General features: G+C 38.2%; 1 protein-coding gene across 2 annotated transcripts in view; it reads right to left on the bottom strand.

Annotated features, from left to right (window-relative positions):
• Positions 1-2,524: 2,524 nt before the first annotated feature.
• The window catches only part of jakmip2 (janus kinase and microtubule interacting protein 2), a 36,130-nt gene continuing 10,861 nt past the window's right edge, over positions 2,525-27,793 (bottom strand). The window contains exons 2-22 of one of the 2 annotated variants that reach the window (XM_088604074.1): positions 22,070-22,326; positions 21,014-21,511; positions 19,750-19,959; positions 18,449-18,547; positions 17,845-17,991; positions 17,430-17,570; positions 15,927-15,983; positions 14,967-15,089; positions 14,229-14,357; positions 12,181-12,264; positions 11,498-11,560; positions 11,311-11,409; positions 10,279-10,380; positions 8,969-9,022; positions 8,448-8,513; positions 8,113-8,181; positions 7,342-7,419; positions 6,654-6,857; positions 5,596-5,661; positions 4,864-4,938; positions 2,525-4,426 (exon numbers count right to left, since the gene is read on the bottom strand). In XM_088604074.1, coding sequence (XP_088460200.1) covers positions 4,888-4,938; positions 5,596-5,661; positions 6,654-6,857; positions 7,342-7,419; positions 8,113-8,181; positions 8,448-8,513; positions 8,969-9,022; positions 10,279-10,380; positions 11,311-11,409; positions 11,498-11,560; positions 12,181-12,264; positions 14,229-14,357; positions 14,967-15,089; positions 15,927-15,983; positions 17,430-17,570; positions 17,845-17,991; positions 18,449-18,547; positions 19,750-19,959; positions 21,014-21,511; positions 22,070-22,198 — 2,469 coding nt within the window. In that variant the 5' untranslated portion in view covers positions 22,199-22,326 and the 3' untranslated portion in view covers positions 2,525-4,426; positions 4,864-4,887. The remainder of the gene's footprint in view (positions 4,427-4,863; positions 4,939-5,595; positions 5,662-6,653; positions 6,858-7,341; positions 7,420-8,112; positions 8,182-8,447; positions 8,514-8,968; positions 9,023-10,278; positions 10,381-11,310; positions 11,410-11,497; positions 11,561-12,180; positions 12,265-14,228; positions 14,358-14,966; positions 15,090-15,926; positions 15,984-17,429; positions 17,571-17,844; positions 17,992-18,448; positions 18,548-19,749; positions 19,960-21,013; positions 21,512-22,069; positions 22,327-27,793) is intronic. The other variant, XM_088604073.1, reaches the window with a different exon arrangement.

Below are 27,793 nucleotides of genomic sequence, written 5' to 3' on the forward strand. Positions count from 1 at the left end.
TAAACATGCTGTATAAAAGTTGCTGTTTACATGCCACTTGTACTTAAGAAATTACCAGTCAGCTGATTTGAAGGGTCCACTTAGTATTTACGATAGTACTTTGTAATTTATAGCAATACAAAAACATAAGCAAAATACAAGCACCTCTTATGTTTGTTTTTAAATGGATGTTAACATTTAATGTGAAGTAGGATTCTTTTGTTAAATTCTATCGAGAGTGAAGAAAATCAGACACCCAAAGTCAACTCATACATACTCTAGTACTGTATTTTCTCAGTGTTGTACTTACATAAAATCTGTAATTATAAAATTAAATTTGCAGTGGTGTCTCAGAACATGGGGGAGTTCATACCAAAACCTCAAAATAGTAGTTTTATGTCATCATGCTCAGTTTCACAGCAGCTGCTTCCACTTGTAATGTCAAACTCATTGCATTTTTTACAGAAATCATATTATTCACTTTAATTAAATTAAGCACTTTTCACAGGCCTGTTCTGGAGAGCATAACATCAGGGCATGACTTATCAATTTGTGCTCAGTTAGAGTTAAGACTGCTTTGCTTACTTGAGGAAGAACACTCTCTCCCCGAATGGGCTTCATTTTTACTGCTTAACCTCTGCTTTTATACGAGCCAGCTCTACAGCCTATTGCCTGGCCAAACCCACATACCAGAAGTTGCGATTATGTTTTTGGACAGTTAATGAGATTTTTTTTTTAAATTGCAAATGTCTGCACATCCCTCTCAGAAAAGCTGTCCAAATTGGAAAAAAGTTACTTTAGTAACTTTAGTTGTAAAGAACTCTCTGACATTAGTATGTATAGTTGAAAATTTGTTTAAACATGATATTTCATCTTTACAATTATTAAGAAATATAAATAAACAAAAAGTTAACTCAGACAGACATTTCTGGTGAAGCAGATGCCTGACTATGCTGGAGACACAGTCCTGGCTGTACCCCTGTGAGACCTCAAAGAAGGAAAGTAAACAGATACAGTATGTGAAAGGACAGTGACTATTTACTTATGGGGAAGACTGTTTGCCTTGCTCAGAGACCAAAGAACAGACAAGACTTGGGGCTCATGGGTGTGTATGGTGAAGGCAAAAAGCACAGACTGTGAGGTTCTCATGTTGCACTAAGGGATAGTTTTCATTCTTCTATTAGCAGGAAAGCTTGGGCCCCTGACTTCACAGTGAAAGCATCCCTGTGCCAGGAAAATGCATTTCCTTTAAATTATAGGGCAGTACTGTCAGTCTGGTAAAAAAAAAGGTCAATTGAAACCCACAGTTATACAAATAGAATCCCTTTAAGATAAAATGCAGTTTTTTAATCACCTCATATTAAAACTAATATCATTCAAAAAAAGCTTCACTTTGAATTTCAGCACTACAGGAGTTAATGTTTGCTCTGTCTTTACACCTGCAGCTAAACAAGGCATTGGATAAATGATCATATTGAATTGGGGATTAATTACCCTTGAACATATCCCACACCAGGAATTCAATTCCACTTTAAGGACACCTGTGCTCTCATCTAAATATTTTCATGTAGCTTCCAGTTAACAATTATATCATCCAGTTAAAGCAATTCCCAATTCTGGTACAAGAAGATATGGTGCAGGACACACATCCCTCCATACCAGCTTCAGCAACCAGCAACCTTCACAATCATACAGTGTGCATGCGACACAACACCTTAAGGTTAAACTTAAGCTACAAATATTTAGCTGAATGTGTATTTAATTATAAAAGGGCAGGTCTTCTTTTACATGGTGTTTAAATAAAGGTCTTCTTTTAAGGAATGCTAATGTTGTTGAAATGTTTATTTCTATTCTTTAAAATGTAAGGTTTCTTAGATGTGTTTGAAAACGAAATCTACTTCTAAACAATTGTCAGGCATTGGAATAATGGAAACAATTAGTGTGTTAGCTTCTGGTATAGGATACAGGATGTTCCACAAAAAACAAATTCATAACGGAAGCCTATTAGCACAGAGAAATGATGTAACCCGCACTAACAATAAAAATAAGAATCAATTTCTACTGATAGTGATCCAGTCTTCATGATTCTCTGATTCACCCTCATATCAACTGAAAAAAGCCGTGTGACAAAAATAAATATGTAAGCAATAATGAATAACTACTAAAACGTACTAAAATGTGCAGAGGGAGACAATGTAATCAGAGAAGGGAAAGTAATTACACAGAAAACAAAATGAGAAATTGCTAATGTATAAGAATTAAGCTGCACTATTGAAAATACGAGAGACTGACGAAGACTTGTATAAATGTCCTTTAGTAAGGCCAGATTAAATAATATTGCCAGCTTCGTCAACAACTGGAGTTTTTCCAGCAAGAAATACAAATGATCTGGGCAGGAAAATATTACAATGTGAACCAACACATACAAGTCCAAGCTGTGTACAGTACACACACAAAGAGAGATAGACTGTCACACACACACACTGTGAAACACACCAAAAGCCCAACTATAGTTTCCTTCCAAGAAGTCCAGTAACAAAACAAATGCAGAAAACCAAAGGTCATTGAGTTTATTTTCTTTGATTTCCATGTTTTTCCCCTGTATGTATAACAAAGAACTGAGAGGAGCCATTTAAATCAAGGTTCTGTTGGAAGACAAAAGGGTTAACAAAATCCAGGTGATTAGGGAAAGTGAATTACATCAGAAGAAGTCAGAAACCAGCACACATGTATGCCATATAAATAAAAAGAAAAAAGAGGGACAGAGCATTTAAGGCCATCATTGTTGTATGTAAATAAGGTTCGGCACAAAGCTAAGTTCGGTGGAATGGATCTTTCCCCTTTAACGCAAGCTAAGAACATGTGTGCAGCAAGAAATATATAGTTCATAGTCCTTTTAAAAAATTTGAAAAGCAAGAGCAGCCAAGTGTTTCCAGAACAGGCACAACACTTTCTGTCTCACAGGCTTTTTAATATTGCAAAGCAAATACTGAGCCCAGGGGTAAAATAAGACATAGCCATAATATCAATTACACTGACTTCTTCTTGTTTCAGATGGAAGAGATCATTGAATTATTCCAGATGATAATGCTTGCAGTAAACCAAACTCATCAAAATATTTCAGAGAAACATAGAAAAATGTAGCAAACACATTTTTTTTACTATAGCAACACTTGCAGCAATTTTATCTATCCTGTTGAATAGACATAATTAACTAGATGTACTGTAGCAAGTCCGGAGTTCATTACGAGCGAAGTGCAGCTTTTAACTGGAGCAGACCTATTAGCAAAGTATAAACCCATTGGTATATTCCTGCTGGTATAGAATATTTACTGTTTACAGTAAAAAAAAAAGAGAAAAAAATTCTTCCAATTTGATACTGACATTCGAAAAACATTAAGACCTTTTGCAGCTGTCACCACAATAATGGAGCAGTTTATATGTCAAACGCCAAGAAATTCTATTGTTCAAGCTGCAAAAATTCGAAAGTATTCACAAAAGTAAAGGAAAGCCATTACAATTAATAGACACAGTCATATACATATCAACAAAGGTATATTATACAGTAGGTTAGAGAGTGTCATTTCAGGAAAAAAATCTTGAGACACTGTAATAGACAGGAAGTGTTTAAAAAACACTAGACGTGAATGAGCTACTTCAGTTCTTTGAGATTTTAAAAAATAAAGATGTAGCAGGTTCAGGATATTTAATATTATTTTCTGTCTTACTAGTCAACAGGCTATTTAATCAGGTGGTTTGTATTCTGTGAACCTTGGTGGTACAGTGTTCATGCCTTACAGTGATTGTTCTGTGTTCTTGCTATATGTCACTAAGAGATCCATATAGAGTCACTTGCAGGATCTTTTTGTTTTTCCAGTGTTGTAAGTTAAGTTACAGTACAGTGAGTCTCCTTGACCACAGTTCCTGAGTGAGTTCACCTAGACCCTAACTGCTGAAGGGCCATTTTCTAATGCAGACTGTCTTGTTTACCACCTTTCATGTGGCATGCGGAAGAGAATCCATAATATCCTTATGGGCTGATGGTTTGTATCATCTCCAAATCTTCACTATTCCTGCATTCATCTCCCAGTCAGGAGTTGAGTGAAGTCTTGCAGAATTCCCCTGCATGGCAGAGATAGGATCTTTCCAACTTTGGTTTGATGTCTGAGACTTGTTTTGTTGATGGGTAACAGGCGAGCACTTGTATCTTCTCTCAAGGTAAAAGTTTACTTGACTGGTTAACACAGGATCAGTTCAATGCAGCATATAACACAACCAGATTGGGTGTTCAGAAAATGTCAGACAACCAATCCATTGAATGGCTTGTTAAAAATAGATATCAGTAGCTTTTGCTACGTAAATATGGTAAATATACAGTAAACAAGGCTTGGCATATTTTAAGAGAAAAAAAGTTGTTCTGTACAATTTTTCCGCACTGCCATCTAGTCTGCAAAAACAAAATCAAACAAAAGACATTGTTACACAGTGGATCAGTAAAAAAATTGAAAAATGCAATATTAATGAGGTGGGTGATAAGTGGTTTTAAAACAATGACATTGTATAATATAGGATTCCCAAGGCTAAACATTCACATAAAATTACTAAGGTAATACAGTACTGAAAAACAAGTTTTAATTAAATTGAAGACAGATATGAAAAAGGCCTATAAAGCTATAAAGGATATAAAGCTTCTGAAATGCATACATTTTAAATCTAATTCCGGCTGCAGTTTTTTAAAAAAGAGCACAGAAGTCAGATTCACTAAGTACCCCCCACCCCCATTTTAGAAGTATTTAAAAAAAACAAGACAGAGACACATGTTGATTTTGTTTTACTTTTCCAGAACAAATATGTGGCATTAACCCATCCAAGAGAACGACTCACCTTAGCTGGGAGATGTTGTGAGGATCAAGGCCAAAGGATAAAGGCAAGAGAAAAGAATAAGAAGAGAAACAAAAACTGCAGAGAGTGGGAAAGACAAACATCTGTTAGTGGGAGGCTGAAGCAGGAAAGAACAGCTGAAAATTGAATTTACAGAGAGAAACACCGAGCAAGGAACATGGGACAGCACCTTTAAGAACATAAAAAACATGTAGAACTAAAGATCTTTTGGCCCATCTAGCCTTGATCCAAGGCTGCGATCCAGCCATTTTGTGAAAGAAACCAGGGTATCGGCTTCAACAACACGTCCGGGAAGCTTGTTCCACACTCCCACAACGCTTTGTGTAAAGACCTGCTTCCTCTTCTTAGTTGTAAATACACTTTTGTGTACTATCCAACTAAGCTCTGGTTCGTGTTTCATTGGTCAATTGGAAGAAATCCACCGGGGTTTCTTTGCACAGCCATCATCAAAGTAAAAAATACGAGGTTATACAGTTCTATTTTTTCAATGACTATTCTTAATTCAGTAATAAATTTACACTTTGATGTATGCATTCATTCCATTCAGAACTCCCAAATATGTTGTAATTCTAAAAAGCATATATCTCTTTTAACAGCAAAACACAGCTGGAAGGTTTATCCAAAATGAAAACCATTTCTGATGCCATCTTAAAATGACTAGGCAAGATGTACACTGTAAATACATTTTGTGTATTGCGCATGAAAATATCTCACCTTTTCTTCAAGGTCTTTAATTTGTCTCTTCTGGATATCAGTTTTATCCTCTAGATCTCGAATTCTCTGAAAATAGAAATTATTTTTGCCTTGTACAGTATGAATTGGCAAATGTAACATTTCACTTTTGTACTGGAGCACACACTGCAGGTTTTAAAAAATATATTTCTGTGAGACAGCATAAGGGCAAAATAAATATTATTAACTACTAAAAAAGTGAAGCGAGTGACTCTGTAAGGCATGAAGTTACCCCCCATATTTTGAGGATTTGTATTTTATTTATACACAACCCTGCCCTCTGGTGTGCACACTGAGAATAGCAATATTCAGCTTCGACTTGCGCAAGGCCTAAAACACCCGAAGAAGGGTTCACAGCTGAAACGTGTTTTCTTTCTTCTCTTTTCAGCATTGAATAAACCTATTAAGTGTTCCTAAAATAAGCAGCTGTTAGCTGTAAAAAAAGTATTTTTCTTCCTTCATGCACGTGTACAGTAGTTCCCACTTATGCCCTCTGGTTAGTGTTTCATTGTTCATTTGACAGAAATCTGCTGGGGTTTCTCTGCACAGAGCCCACACCACATTTAATGAATTACGGTAAATGAAAGGTTGCCTGTATGGAAGTTTCAGACTTCTTCAAAGTCTAATATTTATACAACAACATACCCATTTAGAAAGAAAAAAAGAATGTATTTGCTTATCCCTAAGGTATTTTATAATCCACCCATTTTCTAACTGCTTCTTCCTGTTCAGGGTTATGGGGAAGCTGGAGACTATCGGAGCACGCAATGAGCGCAAGATAGGATACACCCTGGACAGGACATCAGCCCATCTCAGGGGACACTCACACAACCACACATTCACACCAGGGCGAATTTTCCCAGAAGCCAATTAACCTAACAGCATGTTTTTGGACTATGCAAGGAAACTGGAGCATCAGGAAAAAAACCCACACGAACACAGGGAGAACATGGAAACTCCACACAGATAGTAGCTCAGGTCTAGGTAGTGTATAATAACCCAGTTAAAGTAAGGCAGCGAGGATGCTTTCAGGAGAATACCTGGTGTGCCTGGTGAAGCAGCTCCATCCTCTCCTGCAAGATCTGGCAGTCGTACTCCCGACTTTTCCTCAACATCTGGCGCCGGAGTTTCTCCACAGCAGTGCGCAGCTCGTCCTTCTGCCTCTCTGTCAGAGATTCCCCATACTTTATCACCGTGTCCTGCTGTAAGGCATTGTACAGGGTGGCTTCCAGCTCCTGGATTTGCTGCAAAACAATTTGGAGCAAGTTTTGTTTTTTACTCTTGAGAATGCCAAACACACCCATTGTCACCCTAGGAATGCCACCTAATTCTTTTACTAGTGCTTGCCAATGATCTGGTATGCTTCATGCACACTACATACAGGTAAATCTCCATTCTCATTATCAAAAGCTGAAATTACCGGACTTCCTTCTCAAACAATAAAGCAAATATAACATAAGGAAGGTTACAAACAAGAAGGGGCCACTATCTGCTGTAGCTTGTTTGGTTGCAAACAGCTAATTACTTCAGGAATCTCATCCAGGAGTTCCCAACTGAAAAGCAGAAGAAGAGGGCTCTTGATACATGTATAATTCTGAAAGACAACGTCAACCTATTGCATAGGGATAACCATTGTTTCAGTGAGCAGAAAATTACTGCAGACTTCCCACCACGGATCTGAACTCATAACAATTATTATGAAAATCAATAAAATGAGATTGTATTTACCATGTAGGCCTGGTCCAAGGCTTGCTTCCTATAATCGAGTTCCTCCTCCAAGTAGCCTTTCTGCTTACAAAACATCTCCTGCAAAGCAATCAGAAAAATATTCCAAACTGCAGCATGAATGAAAGTGTACAGAAGTCATGGTTTTCACATCTTGAAACCTGTGCTAAAATGGACAATTAGTATGGTGTGGATGATGTATGAATACATTATTCAAGCTATCTGCACCAAGGTTGAAACATATTGGTTGTCCATATAAAATAAATATGTCATGCTACTGCCTCAATACCCCTGATATCACTTGCTTTCTAATGCAATGATAGCATGTCTCAGCGCATTATTTTTAAATGGTATGGGTGGCTTTAGTCATCATTATACGGTACCAGCAGGGGTACCGGTTTTAAAAACTCCAGGACAGTGGAGTTAATACCCTCTGCTCCTGCAAAATCTGTTACAGTATGTCTACAGTGTGGATGAGATCTCAGACTAGCTTGCCACATTGAAGACAGGACCAATGTTATTACTGCATCCCTATAACCGTACTAGGATGTTAGTTTCAAATGTAAGGCAGTGGTGTGGAGTAGTAGTTAGGGTGCTGGACTCACAAGTGGAAGATAGTAGGTTCATATCCCATGCAATCTTATATGTGGGTCCAAATGCTAGTTATTTGCATAAAAGCATGTGCCCAAAATTATTTGGCATCAACGGGACAGGCAGAGTTTCTGAGGAACAGGACTTAAATACATAACTGTGATGGTCATCTCACACACTCACCATTTCAAGCTCCAGATCCAACATTTTCTGATGAAGAGCAGCTTCGGTGCCTTCAATCTGCTGTATCCACTATTGGACAGAGCAAGACAAGACAGAGAAAGTCCAAACAACAAACAAATGCAGCGCAACTTCATAGATATTAAAATCAGACACTGCATTGGTAACCCTACCATTGTTTCAATTCTTTCAGCCAATGAACTGAACGGAAATTAAATAAAAAGCATACTAGAAACTAGAAGGAATTTCAGTTTAGAAAACATTTGCAGTTTTACTGATGGAACATTTCTGATGTTTCATGGTTTAAAGGTATAGAGGATTCACTGACACTGAAGTACCTTTTCTGCGAGTGATAACACTGTGCTTGCTTGTATGATGGCCACTTGCTCTTCATTCCTTAAATTCTGTATGAAAGATATGTAAAGAGAAATATAAAATTAACTGTACTTCTGCCCACAAAAGTGAGTTCATTCTGAAGGATAGTGCCTGAAAAAAACCTTCACAACTGATGAATCATTGATTCTTTCTGTTGTTAAAGCTCAAGCTTTTGTCTTTGAGTGTTTTTCTTTCTTTTCTTTGCACATTTCACTAGATCAGGCAATTTTCAAGTAGCTCTGTGTAATGAAACAATCAATATACTTAAGTTAACTTATTTTACACTGAAAGCCTAACAATCCATATTACTCTTATTACTATATTGTTAAGACTTGTGATTTTCTTTTCCGCTTCCATTCTTCATCATGCTTTTTTCTCAAACAACAGGACCATGTAGTTTGTCTTTATAAAAAAGTAATGCATGCATTCAAGCAATAGTGCCGCTATAGCACAGAATGTGTAGCACATGCAAAACAGTACTTACCCCATTGTCTCCAAGTATATCCAAGAGCTTTATAAGATCAGGAATACAAACATCCTAAAAAGGAAACAAAATGTGTAAGAGCTTATTTATAATAAATATAACTATCAGTTTGGGAAAAGAACCTTTCCTTTTTGGCTAGGGTAATAATGACAAATATTCAGATGAGAGATCTTAGCATAAAAGTGTTATTTTGCAGGTCTTATTTTGCACCTTACATAAAGGCATTTTCGAAAACACAACCAATTAACCGTTAAAAGACGCCAACAAATCTCAGTAATAAACAGAATAAGATTTTCTTTCTTCAAAAACTAGAAACATTTGACACATTTTAAGTCTTTAAGACAATGGCTGCCATTAGCACATTTATAAGTCCAGAACTAAATCAAATGGAATATCATCTGTAGTGTTAACAGCCAAGAATAAAATATTTTAGTAAGGCTTTTTGATAAAGTTCCCCATAAAGATTCATTCTCAAATTACATGTGGTAACTATTTAGAGAAATGTAAGTGCTTGTTTCCATTGAGAATGTGTTAATAATTATAAAATATAGACCACAGATATTGTTGGGGTGATATAATTAGTGAAGCACCACATGGACAACTGTACAGTACATCCAAATTCATATCAGAGGTTGAGATTCTGTTATAGTTAGTAAACTTGTCAGGTTTGCAGATTATACCAAACTAGGATTAGCAAGCATTGCAAATTCAAAAATATTTAGATAAAATTCAAAACTAAGCAAATACTGAACTGATGATGTTTAAGGTGGATAACTACATGGTATTGCATACATGAATTATAAATACCATAAATTCTAACCAAATATTAATTTAAAAAACATAAATTATAATTACAGACTAGGAAATGCAGAGAATGAAAAGGGTCCTTTTGAAAAAGGCATAGGTGTTAAGGTTGACACGTTATTTGCATCTTCTAGATAATGCGATGAATTTAAAACAAAAAACAGGAGGCACTAATTTACTCAAAGGATTGTGGGAGTATGGAATAAGTTACCCAGCCAAGTTGTTGAAGCTGAGACTCTGGCTTTTTTTCCAGAAACGGCTGGATGAGATTCTTGGATCAATTAGCTATAAAATGGTCTACATGTTCCAATGGCCTCCTCTCAATGACAACATGGTGATATGTTCTTATATATTTACTATATGTTTGAAAAGAAATGGGGAACATAGACATTGTGCACCTTTGAAAGACCTTAGCAATACCGAGTAATAAAAAATTGGAGTCATTTATTCATGGCTGATTTTTTCATGATCTAGTGTGTTGTGAGGCCCAGTGCCCTCAGCCATACCTTCACTCCTTCCTTTATACAGTAGATCTGCAGAGCACTCACTCCTTCTGAGAATGGCTGGTGGATCTGCAGATTGAAGGGTGGAGATCTCCTCTCGCGCTCCTGAAGAGAAAGAAAAATCGACACAGATCTAACCTTGAACTCTGAGAGCCTGCTGTACTGTAAATGCTGTTCTATTATAAGAGTTTCGTACCAAAAAAACTTCTATTTTCATATAATCGTTTTGCACGAGCCATTGTAGTTATAAAAACTGTCCCCACACCTTCGGTTAGTTCTATGACATGAAAATACACATATTGTACAGTAGGTGGAGATATACGTTATATGAGCAAGTCCCCCTTTCAAATCAACATAACAGTTCAGTCTGGGTATGCCAGACAGCCCATTTCTGAACAGGCAATGTAACCGAGTGGTCAATTAGTGATGCTGCTGGAGCAGTGAACTGTGTGGAGCTGGTGTCTGAATTTCAATTCGTTCCACAGACTAGGCCTACAGGCAGAGAAGAGGAGGGGGGGATAGCATCAGGGTGTTTTGCTGAATAGTCTTTGCTTTATTGTTTAAGAATCCAATAGTTCCCCAAAACAACACAAAATGCTTAAAAGTTCTAATTCTTTCATTACCATGCTCAGCTCAACAGTTCTTATCACGCCATGATCTTTATTTCCATTCCTAATTCGAAATGTAGTAATTGAGATTTTGTTTTGAGACATAGGCAATATTCTTTAAGATCCTACATTGGCACATTAAGGATTCATGAACATGGAGCTTTTCAATGCAATTCCTAAAGCAATCTTTTTTTCCCCACCTTATGTGACTCTTATGCAGTATACAGCGGGAGTGAAGATTCAATGCTCAGCTACAATTAAATCGTATAAAGATAACAACTAATTACAGACTTGAAAAAGTAGTCATATTTTATACTGACTGGTATAAAATCCAATAAAAAATATTAACATTAGGAGCAATGGTATTTGTTGCCTTTTTAACATCTCTCACATCTTTCATGCAGTATAAAGAGGAAAACTGGCACACCTCTAACTCTAAAATCCGAAACTCGAGCAGCTCATTCTGGTCCTTGGAATCTTGTAGCTCTTGTTGAAGTCTATTTATATCTGCTTCCAGTTTTTCCGCCTGCAAAAAAAAAAATACAATAACACAATGATTTACTCATTTCAAATTAATGTTTCGAAGGAATATTCAAACCTCAGCAGCTACCTACCTTATCAAGGAGGTCTTGATTCCTTCGGAGGAACAATTGCTTTTCTTCTACCCATTTGGAATCCTAGAGGGAAAATGTCAGGAGGATTATGAAAGAAAAAAAGATAAATGGATTGATAATATCAATTCAAAAGTAAAATAGTAACTAATTAATCTGCCTTGAGCCTCAAATGATAAACACATTTGATTGATTACCCTTTGCCATCAACAGGGTAATAAATGAGGACAGCCCAGTGCATGGTTTTGAATCCTGAACTTTTCACAGTCAGATTCAAAACCTGCTTTATTCCTATTGGCATCCTACAATTACAATGTCAGACTTTATATCAGAGGACAACTACTCTTCTATTTACAGTACTATTTACTATTCTAATTACTATTACTATTTAATTACTAATTACTATTATACTATTTATTCTTCTATTTGCAGTACAGTACTATTTACAGTACAAATATACAGTATGTATATTTTATTAAACAAACTACTCATTGTTTGTATTCAAACACTTCGTGATACACAGAGTATTACTGCTCTGTGTTAGGGAAGTTTGTTCCCTGCATGTCTATGCATTATATACACATCCTTCCCAAATAATTCTATAAAGACATTTTCATTATCCTGTGTTTATTTTTTAATTTTTTAAAGGAATGACATACAGTAAATAATAAAATACATTTCTTTACCTGTCCCTTTTGAGAGATTTCTTTTTCAAGGTCTTCGATTTTAGCTTTATACCTGAGAACTTCAGCTTGAAGCTGTTCATGAGCCTGTATAAGAGAACACTGTGGTCAGTACTCCTTTATATCGAATGCACATAATTTACAATATGGACGCAGTTTAAGCATGCTGGCTGAAGAGGGGTTTGCAGTTATAGCAACCTGCCACTAGAGACCGATAGACAGGCTGTAATCTTTGTAAATAGCAACACAGTAGGTGTTCATTATATAATTGATTAGAATAGTAGTAAAGGTTGTCCCTGCACATTCTCCCAATGTTTTTCAAATAAAAAATCCATATGTCACGTGTTTTTGTGATGTGTGACCTAAGACAATAGAGCCTTTGGACTGTAGTTTATGACCACCTTGTGTTTTTGATGCATACAGACCATTAGGCTATATAAGGGTAGGATCTGTCACAGCTACTTTCATTCTAAATCACACATTGTTCACAAGACTGAGTTTCTAGACATCTGACTGAATAGTATGATAAACACAGTATGTGGTGTAAATGTGTGATTCTCTTTTATATTCGATATCTTAGCAGCATAGGAAGAGCAGTAAAAACAAGGAAATTTGATTTATCTATAGACTTGTACCTTACATACTAAAACAAACATACTGTATATAGAGATGTTCAAGTGGGTAGCTCTGTCAGTGTGTGTAGACTGCAAAGGAACAAGTAAAGGTTTATTCCTTGCTGAAAAGTGAAGAAAAGAAACACAATGTTTCAGCTGTGGAGCCTTCCTTAGGTGTGGTTAGACCAGTGTTTCCTGGGTGTGGAAAGGGTTTTAGGAGCTTGATTGTTGCATTGATTAATGAAGTACTCTACTGACAGAAAACAGCCAGAGAGGGGAGTCCAACAGCTCTGTTTAGGATTAATATTGTTAATGGCATTGATAACCGGGTTGCTGATGAAGAGGAGTCACCGGCAAAATCTGCTCTGAACCGAATCCTGCAGTAAAAGCAGTTAAATCAACTTGGGTTTGGGGATGTCCAGCATCTTGGGGACTGGTACACAACTGCTGAGAAAAGTCTGAGGGTACGGTTACCACAAGATTAGGATTAGTGGAGGTAGTGGGAGTGTTGACATTTTTTTCTGTAAAAGATAGAGTTTTTTATCCTGATCTGCAGTGAGGAAGTCTGGAGTTGAGGGATCCGCTGAGGTTAGTTATAAAGGGAAGATGATGTGGAGCTATTAGTCATACAAAAATCCTTAGCTTCTTTAATGTTGTTGTCAGAAAGGGTAAGCTGTTGTTTAAGGAAGAAAATGGCAGAAAGCATTAGTTTCCTTGAAAATTGTTGAAGAAGTGTCCGAGTCAAAGGAAGAGGTGTTAAATTTCAGATTAAATCCTTTAGGAATTAAATGATAACGACGGCATCTGTAAAGGAATAGGAGGTGGTTGGAAAGTCTGGTCTTGGAACAGATCGCTGTGAAGAGATGGAATGTTGGTCTGGTGAGAGAAGGGGGCAGGTAGCCCAGGGAGAAGGAGAAGGAATGACGAAGAGATCTAGAGAAAGATTTAGCAGAAGGCATAGTGGGTTGCAGTAGAAGTAGGTTGAAGAAGTTCAAGTGGGTAGCTGCGTCAGCATGCGTAGACTGCAAAGGAACAAGTAAAGGTTTATTCCATGCTGAAAAGAGAAGAAAAGAAACACAACATTTCGGCCTTTAAGTCTTCTTCAGCTGTCAAGAGCCTGAAGAAGGCTCCACGGGTGAAAGTTGTGTTTCTTTTCTTTTCAGCATGGAATAAACCTTTACTTGTTCCATATATAAAAATGGTGATACTGAATATAGCATAATTAAATATACATTTTGATAAAAATTTCCAACATAACGTAAACATCTTACAGCAGATTTCAGCGTGGCTAATGGTATTATGAAGACAGGAATAGACCTAAACTGCTGCCACTGTTGGTGATTTATGAGTGCTCTAGGGGTTAAATGGGCAAAGTCACAGGTCATTTATATGCCTCCTTCTACAAAAGATTGCCTGCCAATGAGTTGAAGTTGGTACCTTGGCTTCCTTCTCTGCATCTAGAATGCCCCCTTTCTGCTCCTGTAGGAGGGCATATGCTCGCTGGAGAGCTTGGTATTCCCTGGTCAGCTGACGGAACCGCAGCTCCGACTCCTCTGCCGCCAAGCTCTACAATCATAACATGTTGGAGGTCATTCCACAAAGTAAACCAAGGAATTGTTCAAATAAAACTGGACCCAGCTGGGAGAAGACCACACCCCAAGTCAGCACTGTCACTTGATAACCACTGTTGCTATTGTGGAGTGTCACACTGCAGCATTTGGACTGTTTACTATTGATATCCATCCATTTTCTAATCACTCTATCCTGTACAAAGCTTCAGGGAGATTATCCCAGCATGCAACAGGAGCAAGGCAGGGTACACCCTGAAAGGGATACCAGTCCATCGCAGAGCAGACACAGACACAGACACATCACAGCAAGGCCTATTTTCCAAGAAGCCAAATAACCCGCCAGTACGTCTTTAAACTGTGGGAGGAACTGAACCTAGGGCCCCAGTCCTGCGAAGTAACAATGTTAATCGCTGCACTACCGTGCTGCCTATTCTGTTGACATTAACACTGTAATTAAGTTTATTTCCCCAAACATCAGAAAATGGGAATTTACAGGGTAAATCACAAATCATAATTTATTTACATTTGTTTCTTCTAACAAATGGTAAGCCCCATAGGCTAATTAGAATGTTAGTGACTTTTGTTTGGGCTCTGAAGACCTTACTTCATCCAGGTCTTCGTCAGGAGTTGCCGGTGTCCTGTCAGTTCGGAAAGAGGCCACTGAAGAAGTTTCGGAGTCCATTGATTCCTCGTCATACCCAAAGAAGGTATCCACTACTATATGTCTCTGCATTGAAATATGATAACTATGAGATACAAAGCTAAAATTTACGCAGTTATAGACCTGAAAAAGGGGCAGTGCGGTGGCTCTGTGGGTAAAGATCTGTGCCTGTGGCTGGAAGGTTGCCGGTTCATATCCCGCGGTTGGCAGAGGAATCCTACTCCGTTGGGCCCCTGAGCAAGGCCCTTAGCCTCAACTGCTCCAGGGGTGCCGTATAAATGGCTGACTCTGCACTCTGACCCCAAGCTTCTCTCCCTGTCTTGTATCTCATGGAGAGCAAGTTGGGGTATGCGAAAAGAAAAAATTCCTAATAAAAGAAATTGCATATGGCCAATACAGTGATCTTTTCTTATCTAAAAGTAGGCACCAAAAAAATTTCAATTCATTTCATTCAGGAGACCATTAAAAAGATAGCCATGTGATGCTTTACTACTACAAATGTTTCTAGTCACCCTAATTCTAAACATTTAAAATCTGCACATTTAAACACCATTAACTGACAAGCATTCTGCATAGCTGGACATAACAGGCATGCCAAACATGAATCCTGACCTCCAAAGAAAACTCTGTGGTCTCACAAACCTCTCATTCAGTGCTCATTAAATTCTTGTGCTGACACACCCGACAGCCAGGCCTGAATTAGAACTCCCTCTGGGAGCTTTGCGGCTCCCACTCTTCCATTCTGTTCTGATTTGTTGATAAATCCCACTCTTACGATTGATGCCTCACCAGTTGTCACCCCTCAAACCCACTAAACAATTTAAATATTTAATACATTTGTGGGATCTAGAGAGCTAAAGTGGACACAAGAGTGGATGTGACGGAGCGTCAGAGATTTCTCACCTTGATGGGCTTTGAACTTCGTTTATGTTTCTTTCTCCGTAGAAGTTTTTCTCTGTCCTTAAAAAGAATTACATTACAGAATGTACATTAAAAATAATCTTTGAGATGATAGATATAGAGAACCTAGCAACTATAATACAAGCAATAAATATACTGTACATACAGTAGATAAAAATGCTTTGACAAATACTCAAATATTAAGCTCCTGGTACATGAATGTAATCATTCTTTTTGAGATAGAATAAGGTTATATGGCCAGCAGCATATCACCCTGCAGCTCAGAGCTAGCAACCCACCGAAGCTAAGCAGGTGAGCTTGGCCAGTACCTGGATGGGAGACCTCCTGGGAAAGCTAAGGTTGCTGCTGGAAGAGGCGTTAGTGGGACCAATTAAGGAGTGCTCACCCTGCAGTCTGTGTGGGTCCTAATGCCCCAGTATAGTGTTGGGGGCATTATATTGTAAAAAAAAAAAAGAAGCTGTCTATTGGAAGAGATGTAAAAGTGAGGTTCTGACTCTCTGTGGTCATTAAAATCCCAGGGAGTTTCTCGAAAACAGTAGGGATGTTATCCTGGTGTCCTGGCCAAAATTCCCTATTATTATTATACAGAAAAAACGCTTCACCCAGGGATACTGTATCTAGACTCTATCTCTGGACTTGAAGATCAGAAAACTGTTCACTCAAGGACTCCAGAGAAAAGGAGCCAGCGGAGTGATATGAACAGAGATCCGAGGAGGAGTTTCTGTTTGTTTCTCCTCTCCATGTGACATGCAGTTTTCTCTGTACTGCCTACTCTGGTGCACACATTCCCACACCCGCGTACTTCTCTTGGCTTTTCAGCATGTGATACTGCTTTCCAAAGCTTTTGCAGTGTATCAGGGAAATCTGGTACTGTTTCATTCCTGACAAGAAGGGACGGCATGAAGGACACATCCTAGGCTAAAGATTTTCCTTGTCCTGAATCACTGAGCAGGATGTCATCGATTTAGTTGATGTCATTATATGCAACAAGCATAAGCATCTATAGCATCACAAAATCAGACTGTAATGGTAATGTCTCTGCTCAGGACTTCCTGCTGTGCACAAGCCACACTGGCATCAGCATATCTGGGATCCACAGGCAGGAAACCAGGAAAATTCGAAGTAACTAGAGCGCCTGGGGGAAAACCACACAAACACAGGGAGAACCTACAAACTCCATCCTATTAGCAACCCAGAAATGAACCCAGGACCCCAGAGCTGTGAGACAACAATAATAACTATTGTGCTACCTTTCTGTCCATGATTTACTAATATTTAAATAACAACAATCTCTAAAAACCTCATATTTTGTTCTGATTGCACTGCAACTGTCACAGAAGACAAAAACTATGTGTAAGTTCCTAATTATTACACAGTTATCATCTTATCTAAGCCTTTGGGTCCCATACAAACTTGTACAATAAGTTATCTCTTGTCTACCTAAGAGAGGCATACAAATGTTGCAGACTACGGAAGAAGGCTTACCCTGGTTAGGTCATCAATCATATTCTGTTGTTCTAAAACCTGAAGTTTTAAAAATTCTATTTCCTGTTCTTCATGAGCTTGATCCAGATCATTCAAAGATTTTAGCTTCTTGAGAGGATGGTGAGAGCTCATCTTATCTTTCTGTAGAAAAACAAAAATCAAACCATGAAGATTTCTAATCAATGCAAAGAACACACTGTTACAAAACCACAGATCAGACCTTTTGTATGTTCAGGATGTGAGCTTTCAAAGCACACCTTTTTGTAATTGGAAAAGGCAGATATAACCAAGAAACAAGCACAAGAATTTTCTCTAATCATTCATTTGTCTGTAAGAGCCTCAGGAGCACAGTGGCGCATTACACATCTGTCTCAGTTTTGAAGTGAAGTTCACTTCTTCCACCTGGTACACTCACCATTTCCAGGTTTTCTTTCGTCAGCACCTTGAGCTTCTCTTCAAGGCGCTGCAGCGACTGGGTGAGCTCATCGTTTCTCTTGGTGAGCAGCTTATTTCTTTCCAGGAGTGGTTTGCATTGTTTCTCAGTTTCTCGTACCCGTTTCAGCTGTTGGAAAAAGCAGACAGATACTTGCAGTTTCGGCTCTTTCACTGTAATGTTTTACACAGCCACATTTCTCTTCTTTTTGACTTCAGTAATCCATCATTGTAATTTCAAAGGAGCAAACAAATACAAGCTTGCTATGGATTGGTTCCAAAACACTGAAACTCATTCTAGAAATGAATGTAAAAGCTGCTTTTATGCAAAATTGAGTATTGTATTAGGAGAGGCAGATTATGGGTAATTTAACCTGTAAACATCACATTTTTTTAACATGGAAAAGATTAGACAAAAATTCAACCTGTTACCCCTAAAACTGGCGCAAAAAAAGAACAGGACAGAAACTTTCCCAATACAAAACCACCTTTAGTGTTACAGTTTCTCAGCTACAAGCCTCATTTTTACAGGTTTTGAAAATGTGTATTTTTTAACTTCTAGAACAAAAATACCAATGGGTTCATACCAGTGCATTCCTTTCATCAACCAACAGTGTGTTTCTGTCCTCAAGCTTCCGGATGGTCGAATTCAACTCTGCCATTTTTCTCTGGTTCCTCCGCATGTCCTGCATTAGAAACACAGGACCAATATTCAACTGATTTGAGTTCACATGCCCCATATGGATACAGACCTACTGTATATTAGCTCTTATTTCATCTGCATCCATTTAATTAAATTCAGAAAAAAGCATTCATTCTTTCCATGAGAGACAAAAACAACATAAAACAGAAATGCAAAAGTGACAAAATCCTTTAAAACAGTTAAGATACAGGGATGTGTGGTCTCAAAAAACTTAATTAAACAAATAAATTCTAAATGAACGGACTCACTGACTAGTGAGACTATTCTACATCTCGATGGCCTATAAACAACTTAATTCAAAGCAATCCGATCTCTGCCTTCTGAGAAAAAATGTAACCTCATCTTACAATGTTTAATTACTATGTTTATTTATTCATTATCACATATTTTATGTCCATTAAAGGATGGCATGATATATATGGTATAAAAGATTTAAATTGCATAATTTATGCCGAAGTAGTCCGAGTGCTTAAACGCACTAAAGCAGCAATGACTCTCATTAGTTCCGTGGAATGCAATGGTTGGTGAGCATTTCAGTTTAATGCCATTACAAGCAGTCCAGTTCAGTTCAATTAAGATACATTCCTAAACACTTCAACCTACTCATTTATCTTTGTGCATCACAAATTATTAATTATCGCTCATGCTCACATGCACAAATAGCAAAGTGAGCTAAGAATATCACATTTAAACTTGCAGATGATGAAGTGATTCCCCCCCCAAAAAATACGAAGAGAACCTATCACCATCTTAGCAAGGATGCCTTGCCTATTACATTACTGCATGCAACTGAGGCAAATTCCAACAACCTGATAAGGTTACCTTTTTAATGGGATTATAGCATGTGGGATCCTTTTTAATACAATTAGAAAACATGGGATTTTTCCCCCAGAAGAAGAGCAAAAACCTACAAGACTGAGACCACAGAGGATCCAGATTCCATAAAACCCCTACTAGAGAGTGCGTGAGGAACTGGAATCTTAACTGGCATTGTTCATTCCTGCCTAGTTTCAGTCTTTCAAGTTTCAATCTGCCAGTGTACCTCTCTAACACTTTGGGACACCAAAAACACCTTTGTCCTCCTTTGTCTGTTTTGCCAGACTGATTTGTTTACCTGATGCACATGCCGGGCTGATTCTCAAAATCTGCCGGCGATCCTGTACCCCTGGAACTGAGGTGACCTACCGGGCTGCCACAGTGCTCTGCCCCGTCTCCTGCCCTCCCTGGAATCTCGCGCTTGGGGCTGCCCAGGTTGCACTCTGCCTCCTTCACCAGAAAGAGCTGCTCATCTAGGGCGTCCTTCTGCAGCTGCAGTTTCTGCAGGAACCCTGTCTGAGTCTCCAGTTCCTTTTCCAGTGCGAAAATGGTCCTGTCTTTACTTTTGATCTCGTCCACCTACGGCAGGAGGCAATCGAGATGTCATTGGTGAAGAAATATGGCACTCTGTGAAAAATTCAAGTTTAAAATCAGCCCACAGGTCACAAGAATGACTTTGTGGAAGTTCTATATTCCTGGGTTATTTGTCATGATATACTAGTCATGAACTGTCACACTCAGAGAAACAAGATGATAGCGTTGACAAAAAGGAGGCTTGTCATTGCTCAAAGTGACTGTGTTTAACCTTTCATGCACTGCATAGTTTGTGAGCAGGAATATAACCCAGGTCCCCGGCACAGTGAGGGGACTATTTCTGAGAGAAATTCTGCTACAGAGCTTGTCACACCTTTCTCTCGAAAAGCAGCTTCCTTTAGGTTGCACTGACAGTTGCAATAAATTCCCAATTTCCAAACCTCCCCCTCTATTTTTTCTCTCTTTCACACACACCTCAAAATCTCACAACAGTTGAAACTGTGACAAAGTTTATAGTGCAGTAGACAACACAATCTACAGTCACAGGAACTATGCAGTTAGAATTTATTTAGAATTTAAAACAATCTACATTGTATTCAAATCACTAAAATTACAAAGGCCAACTGTAACATAACAATTAAAGGGATACTGAGCACTGTATCACAAGGCATCTAATAGTGATGCTAATCACTTAATTTCCTTCTTCTGTTCTATAATTCTGTTTATCTGTTTTATTGCATTTTGAAAGACAGGAGAACATGGATCAGTCCCCTGGCATCCCAGCTGCTCTACAGTATCCCCAGCTTTCTTTTAAGTTTTTTAAGTGTTAAGTTTTTAATCAAAATATTAATTATAAAATATTAACGCAATTTAGTAGTTGGTATTAATGGTAAGAAATAACAGTCCTTTAATGTAAACAATCATAACTTAATGCATCACATGTCCTAAACTAGCACATATCTTTGAGGGAAGTGAATTGAACCGGACCATGGCTTATGACACAAAAATACATACTAAAACTGCTTTAACGTCTGCATATACAGTAGAAACAAACATAATAATAATGACCGACACCTGATTAAAGAAATGAAATACTCACAAGCCTACGGATGTCCCTCTCACAGTCCCACTTAATCTTGGAGATCTGCTCCTGGTGTAACTGATGCTCACTTCTCAGGTCTCCGGCTTTAATCTTGTCGGCCTGGATCATCTTACTCAGGGCCTCGTCCGTTTGCTTCTTGGTTGCTTTGAGCTCCGCGATTTCCTGCAGCAGCTTCAGGCGCTCAGAGTCAAAGAACTTCCTGGCTTCCTCCTTGGCCTCCAGAGTCAAAGCTGTCCTTACTTTATCGCTGCTGCCGTCCCGCAGGCCGTTCAGCGCCGTCTTGAGCCTCTGGTTCTCGGCGTCCTTGATCTTGATGGTGCGGGCCAGCTCCTGCTCGTGCTGCTTGAGCAGGTTCTCCCGCACGGCCTGCAGCTCCTTCATCTTGTCCTCATGCATCTTGGCTTTCAGCTCCGTCAGCGTCACCGTGTGCTTGTGCTGCTCCTGCTCACGGATCTTCTTCCCTTCCTGGACCTTCTCTCGCTCCAGTTTGCTCACCTGTCCAGGGAAAGGTTGGGAGAAATCACAAGCCAAGCCACACAGCAAGGGGAAGCAGCAGGAACTAACCTCTCTTTCATCAAAATCAGACAGCATTGTTTTTCCACACAGGCTTTTATAGTATCATATCTTTGATAGTAAGCATATACAGTAAAAATACAAACACATACAGTATACACAGCAGTGGATACATTCACACACACAGGCACCTCAAGTGACTCATCCAGGTACCCATTCCCACTGAGACGCCCACCTAATCCGAGGAACTCATTACACATCCATTCCCATTGAGACCCCCACCTCCTGTAACCAGGAACATACCAAATACCTATCCCCACTAAGACACCCACCTACACCTAGGAACTCATCCACATACCCATTCCCAGTGAGTCACCCACCTACACATCACATCCATACCCTGACACTAATCCACTCACCTCAGGAACCTACCAACACAGGAAGCCATACCCCCATATTCAAGGACATACTCACAGTCAGGGACACACCAACACGCCAACACCCAGGGACACATGCACATCCTCCACCTGGACGCCTCACCTTGCACTTCTCCTGGTGCAGTTCTATTTGAATGTCAGTCAGTTTAGACCTGAGATCTTCATTGGCTGCCTGTAAAGCAGCAATAAGAGCTTCGGGCTTCTCGCCCTTAGAACGGCTCTTCTTTGCCATTTCCACAAGTACTACAGTGGCCTTGAATACGCTCAGTTGGGAAAGTCCATCGCCTCAAAGAAATTCTCTAAGGTCCTCCAATGTTTCCTTTCTCTCCTCTTCCCCATTCTCTCTAGGAATTGGAAGACCTGTTACAAACACAGACACATATGGAATCAAAGAATGTTTGCCAAGTCCACTATAGCAATACACTGATTTCTTTTCTGTCATATCAGTCTTATAGCCACCTTAATTAAGAGTTTGACTGTTAGAGAAGCATGGCAATCTGCTAGCATTTTTAAGGAAAAATTGCTTGGGAAAGGAAATTATTACCTTATCACATTAAGAACTCTAATGTCAACAACAATAACAACATCATATCTGTTTAATCAAAGAGATAGTCTTCGTAAAAAACATTTTCAAGTCAAATATTCTGAATTTCAGTCATTAGAAAATGTTAAAAAAGTCAAGGGAATTTCTTCCTCCCTCATTACAGTCTTCTTTTTTATATATCCTTATGTTATATTGAATATGAAATTTTACTATATAATATCTTTCTTAATATGAAAAAATATAAAATATAAAAATATATTAAGTATAATAATTCAGCAGTGACCACCCCGGTATAAAGGCACAGCAGCCTTACTAGCAACACCTTTGTGTCGTGGTTTTAAAAGGCACTTTGCCCGGGAAAGTATATTAGCAGAGCCGGGCCACAGTTGCTAGGCCAAAACCAGTGTACGGTATGAGGAGATGTGACACTGGAGGACTGGTTGCCTTGATTGGCGAATATGAAGACAGTGCAAGCTGGACGAAGCTCTCATGGTAGGCTGCCCAACCACTGTCCAAATGTATTGAGAGGCATCTCCTCCCCTGTCCATATGAGGCACAGCAAGGAAATCACAGCTTTCTCCACAATCACAGCCCAGAAGACAGACAGGCCTGTGTCAGCTATATGATGATATTATTTACTACCAACACCATGACTTGGCCATCTTCTTGAGTAATCTGTGTAGAGGGGAACAGAGGCTGTATACTGATCAGAAAACATTCCATGGCAGAATTCCAGCCACAGCAGATTATACTATATACTGTACACTATGCTGTTCTGCAACAGCAAAATAACCTGGTCTAGTTCATCTTTGCTGTTTGATACTGCTTACTAATCACCCTCCCAATTATGGCACTACACCGACACAAGAGCCAGCGATTGGTTAGACCTCATTTCATTCTTGTTAAACACAATTGTAATGATTCTAGAACTGTTCATTTTAACAGATGTATACAGTATGATATACTATACAAAAATCAGATAGATATCACCAGATATCACATGCTTTTCAAATGATGTCATTTTACAGACAGAATTAATATTCTAAACATGCTCTCAAATTACCAATATATTTTATTCTAGAAAGCGAAATTACCAAATAATTTTAAGGCAGTATAAGCCTTATTTAGCACAATTAGAATTTATGTTTTAACTCCAATCACACATTAGTGATCTACCAATACAAATATCTATTTTCAGGAATATACAGTAATGAATGTTTGCAATACATCCTCACACATTTGTGAATTATAGAGCATATGTATCATATCATTCTCCTAATGTTTTAAATTAAAAAAATCAATTTCCATGGAAATATGGTATATTCATTTACAATAATACTATTTTACACATGCTAAGACAGCATCAATCGACTCATATTCTTGTCACTCTAAATATGAAGTAACACTTAGATGCAGTCTGGACTGCATTTTATAATGAACATTTAAAGTACTGATCTGGGTTGATCACACATTTACATAAATCATAAATGTCTCATGATTTCAGACCCTTGCGGGTTCCTACTTCTCAAAATTAAATGAAAGCAGAAAAACCCCCTAATCTTGTATGAAATGATGATTAGAAGAGCCAAGGAAAGATACGATCTTAATTAATACTATATAATATAACGCGATCAAGAAACCCGCAAATGAAAATGGGTTAGCTAAAGGCACTGCTTGGGGAACAGAAAAGTAATTAAAGCAGAATTTGAAACTCATGTGAAATTAACAGCAAAGACAATACACCTAGCAATTAGGCTCATTTGTTAAAAGTAAGATAAGGGAAAGTGGAGTAAAGTCACAATGACACTTACTGTATTTGCAACATGGTACTGTATGTAAATTAATCTTTGAAAACAGATAACTAGATGGAAATGTAATGCATCCTCTCTCTAAAACCCAAAGCTTGAGCTGTGTTTGGCTGTGATTCTCTCAGCTACATTTTATGTTAATAGATAGGTTCAGGATTAATATGATTTACATTCATTATACAGTATCCTGTGGTGAAAATGGGGTGGGGGTGTCAGGAAAGTATACAGATGTACAAAGATGTTAGCACAGTCTTTCCAAATTTTATTGATAATACCAAAATAAGATGTTTTTTCTTGAAACAGCCTAGTGATTCACTATGATACCGATGAAGATTCAAGATTTATATGCAGTTCATTTAAGGAGTAGTAACAAATGAATGACAAATCATAACACAAATACATGTCAAATAAAAACCTGGACTGAAAAAGATATATTTTTTTAAAATAGTGATAATATATTGTTCTGAAAATGTAAGAGCATGGTGATTTCATAATGTTTTACATTATATCAAATCACACCACATTACAGTATTCCAGTGCATCATTTTAAACCCCAGAAGACAAAAGCAAGATTGCACATTTGAATTAAGAAAACTGTGAAAGTAAAATAAAAATAAAAATGGGTAGCATACAAAATATTATCCCCTAGATGATCAACAGAAATGTGATGCATTCCTGCAGATACAGTACAATCTTGCTTGACTGACCTCTTTCTTTCTGATATTTGAGACAGGCCACTTCAGTTCTGACACTTCTTCATGCTTGACTAGGGCTGCCACATCCCCCCTTGGGCTTTTAATTGTGATGTAAAAAACAGCCCTGCAGCCACTGGTTGTTACAAACAGTAAGATGAGGACCAGTCTTTTACTCTAACTGTGATGAATGGAACAAATGAGCAGAAATCGGCAAAGCAAGGCATGACTGATTTTTGATAAACAGAGTAAAAGATTAATCAGATCGTGCAGACGACATAAAAGTGAATAGAAATAAAGTGTTTAATGTACAGAAGCACACATGGATTTGAGTTTAGTTACAATAACTAGTACTAGTACTGAGGATTCCACTGAAACTGCCTTTTGAAAATCAGAAGGAGTCCTGATTAAACCCAAGATGTACCGTACCATAGTAATTATCGTGATGAGTAATCTGCCAGCTTGTAACCTTTATTTCCCCAGATACTGTATATTGATGCCTTTCTCCTGACAAAGCCAGAGCTCCACTGCAGTGTACCTTGAAAGCAAGGTTGACAATACACCAGCACATCTGAAGGTCAATTGAAAATGATTTATTTTTGGATTGAACCCGAATTGGTTCCAGCTCCCCTAGTTGAAATCCACATGTCCAGGCAGCCAGGCTGCAAGGCCAGACTGTTAGGTTGAAATGCTCCCTGCCTCTCTTTGTCTCAGTGTAACTGCTGAGACAGCAGAAGGTTCATTATTAATAGAGTGGCTCACGTTTCGTGACTCCAGTCTGAATGGGTGGGAAAATGAATGCAGGCAGTGACGGAGATGATTCCTTCTTAACTAAACAACACACCCAATTTCACACACAAGCAGAGCCAAAGTACACATGATTCTGCTACAGGCAGCCAAGGTCTTTTGGATGATGCTTAAAAAGCAGCAAAGGTGGAAAAGAAGAATTATTTGCAAAGAAAGACTTTGCAACTTTGCAGAATTTGAAACTCATGTGAAATTAACAGCAAAGAAATTAATTAAATGCAAGTTCAAGAAGATTACAAAGACAAAAAAACTTGCAATTAGTCTCATTTGTTAAAAGTAAGATAAGGGAAATTGGAGTAAGGTGACAATGACACTTATTTGCAACATGGTATGTGAATTAATCTTTGAAAACAGATATCTAGATGGAAATGTAATGCATCCTCTCTCTAAAACCCAAAGTTTGGGCTGTGTTTGGCTGTGATTCTCTCAGCTACATTTTATGTTAATAGATAGGTTCTTAGATCACACTGTCTTATTTCAGTCAATTAGCTGATTGGTTTTGCGCTTTCTAACCCCAGAGATACAAAGAGACAAGGGCATCAAACCACAGCATTGTCATTCACTGTGCAGCTTGAATTTTGTTTAGGTCCGTTTAACATCTGGTCTGAACAATCCATCCAGCACACTCTTTCACCAATGAAACATATTTTACTTCATTTGACAATTCGCCTTCCATCTGACTTTCTTCATGACACAAATAACGGTACCTACATTCTAAGATGGGGGGTGTAAATCTGTCAGGACAATGCCATGTGAAACGCCTGATATCTTTACGGAAAAATCAAGAGTTCTTATAGCCTTAACACTGGTGTTAACTTGAGTAAGCATGTGCAGTGAGGATAAAGAATTATACCGCCAAAATTCACTGTCATTGTTCCAAAGCACCAGTGTGTCAGAACAGTTTTAAATGGGAAACAATATATTGCACTGACTCATATTAGCCTTTTGATAAACATGCCAAAAACTAGAGCTGTCCTGCAGTATGACTATGTAACTATAAGGTTTCTGTCTAATGACTAGCTCTTCCTTCCTGGCTTTGGAAGACAATACACTGGCATGCAAATCTGAAACTGCACACAATCCTACTCAGTTCTCCTACTGATTTAACCCAGTTGTATTAAAAACCATAGAGATTAATTAGACAAAGATACATCAGCTGAGATCCAATGTTTAAATACACCCAAGACATTTATGGCTTAAACTCACAATGCTGGGCTTGTACAATTATTGGCAGATCCTCAATAACATTTCTTAGCATCTTATTCTATATCACTGGCTCACTTTAAATATGATAAATCACAAGTTAATTAATGAAGCATTAATTACAGGATCCTTGGAGGTCTGAGGCATTGAACACACCATTTAATTCTGCTGCATGAACCAAAGTTAATTTATCTTGATTTAGTTTATCAATTTTAAAACAAAAGGGTGAGTAGCAACGTTCCATAGGAGAAGATGGAAAAAATACAGCACTTTTTTAATGTTTGGTATTTCCCAGCTTAAAGATCCTAGACTTTATGTGAATAAATGATACCTTGAGATGGTATTATCCATAAAATGATTACAGTAATACAATTACAGAATTTTGCATAATTAATAAAGAATAAATGGAGATTGCACCCTTAAGGGAAGTGTGTATTTAACAATGACATATACTGTACTTGCCCTTGTACTTTCTGTTTGACATCTAGAATATTGCATACCCATTCCTCACAGTGTCCCTGCTGTCTGTCACATCACTGCTCTGGCAGCAGTTCCTGAGCTTTTTGAACCTAGTGGGAAAGCTCTGATAGCCTTTTTCCTATGGCCAAGCGCTAGATCTTTACCTCAAACTGCCCATCTACTCAAATAATCAATAATCAATCCTTCTCTATCTCTCCCCATTGGAAGTACCTACTGTACCTCCAAGTTACCCTATCAAAGGACAGGAAATCACATAACTATGGTCGATATACAGTACAGTGCATCGCATCAGC

This window comes from Lepisosteus platostomus, chromosome 13 (assembly GCF_059453375.1).
Source record: "Lepisosteus platostomus isolate fLepPlt1 chromosome 13, fLepPlt1.hap1, whole genome shotgun sequence".
NCBI lineage: Eukaryota > Metazoa > Chordata > Actinopteri > Semionotiformes > Lepisosteidae > Lepisosteus > Lepisosteus platostomus.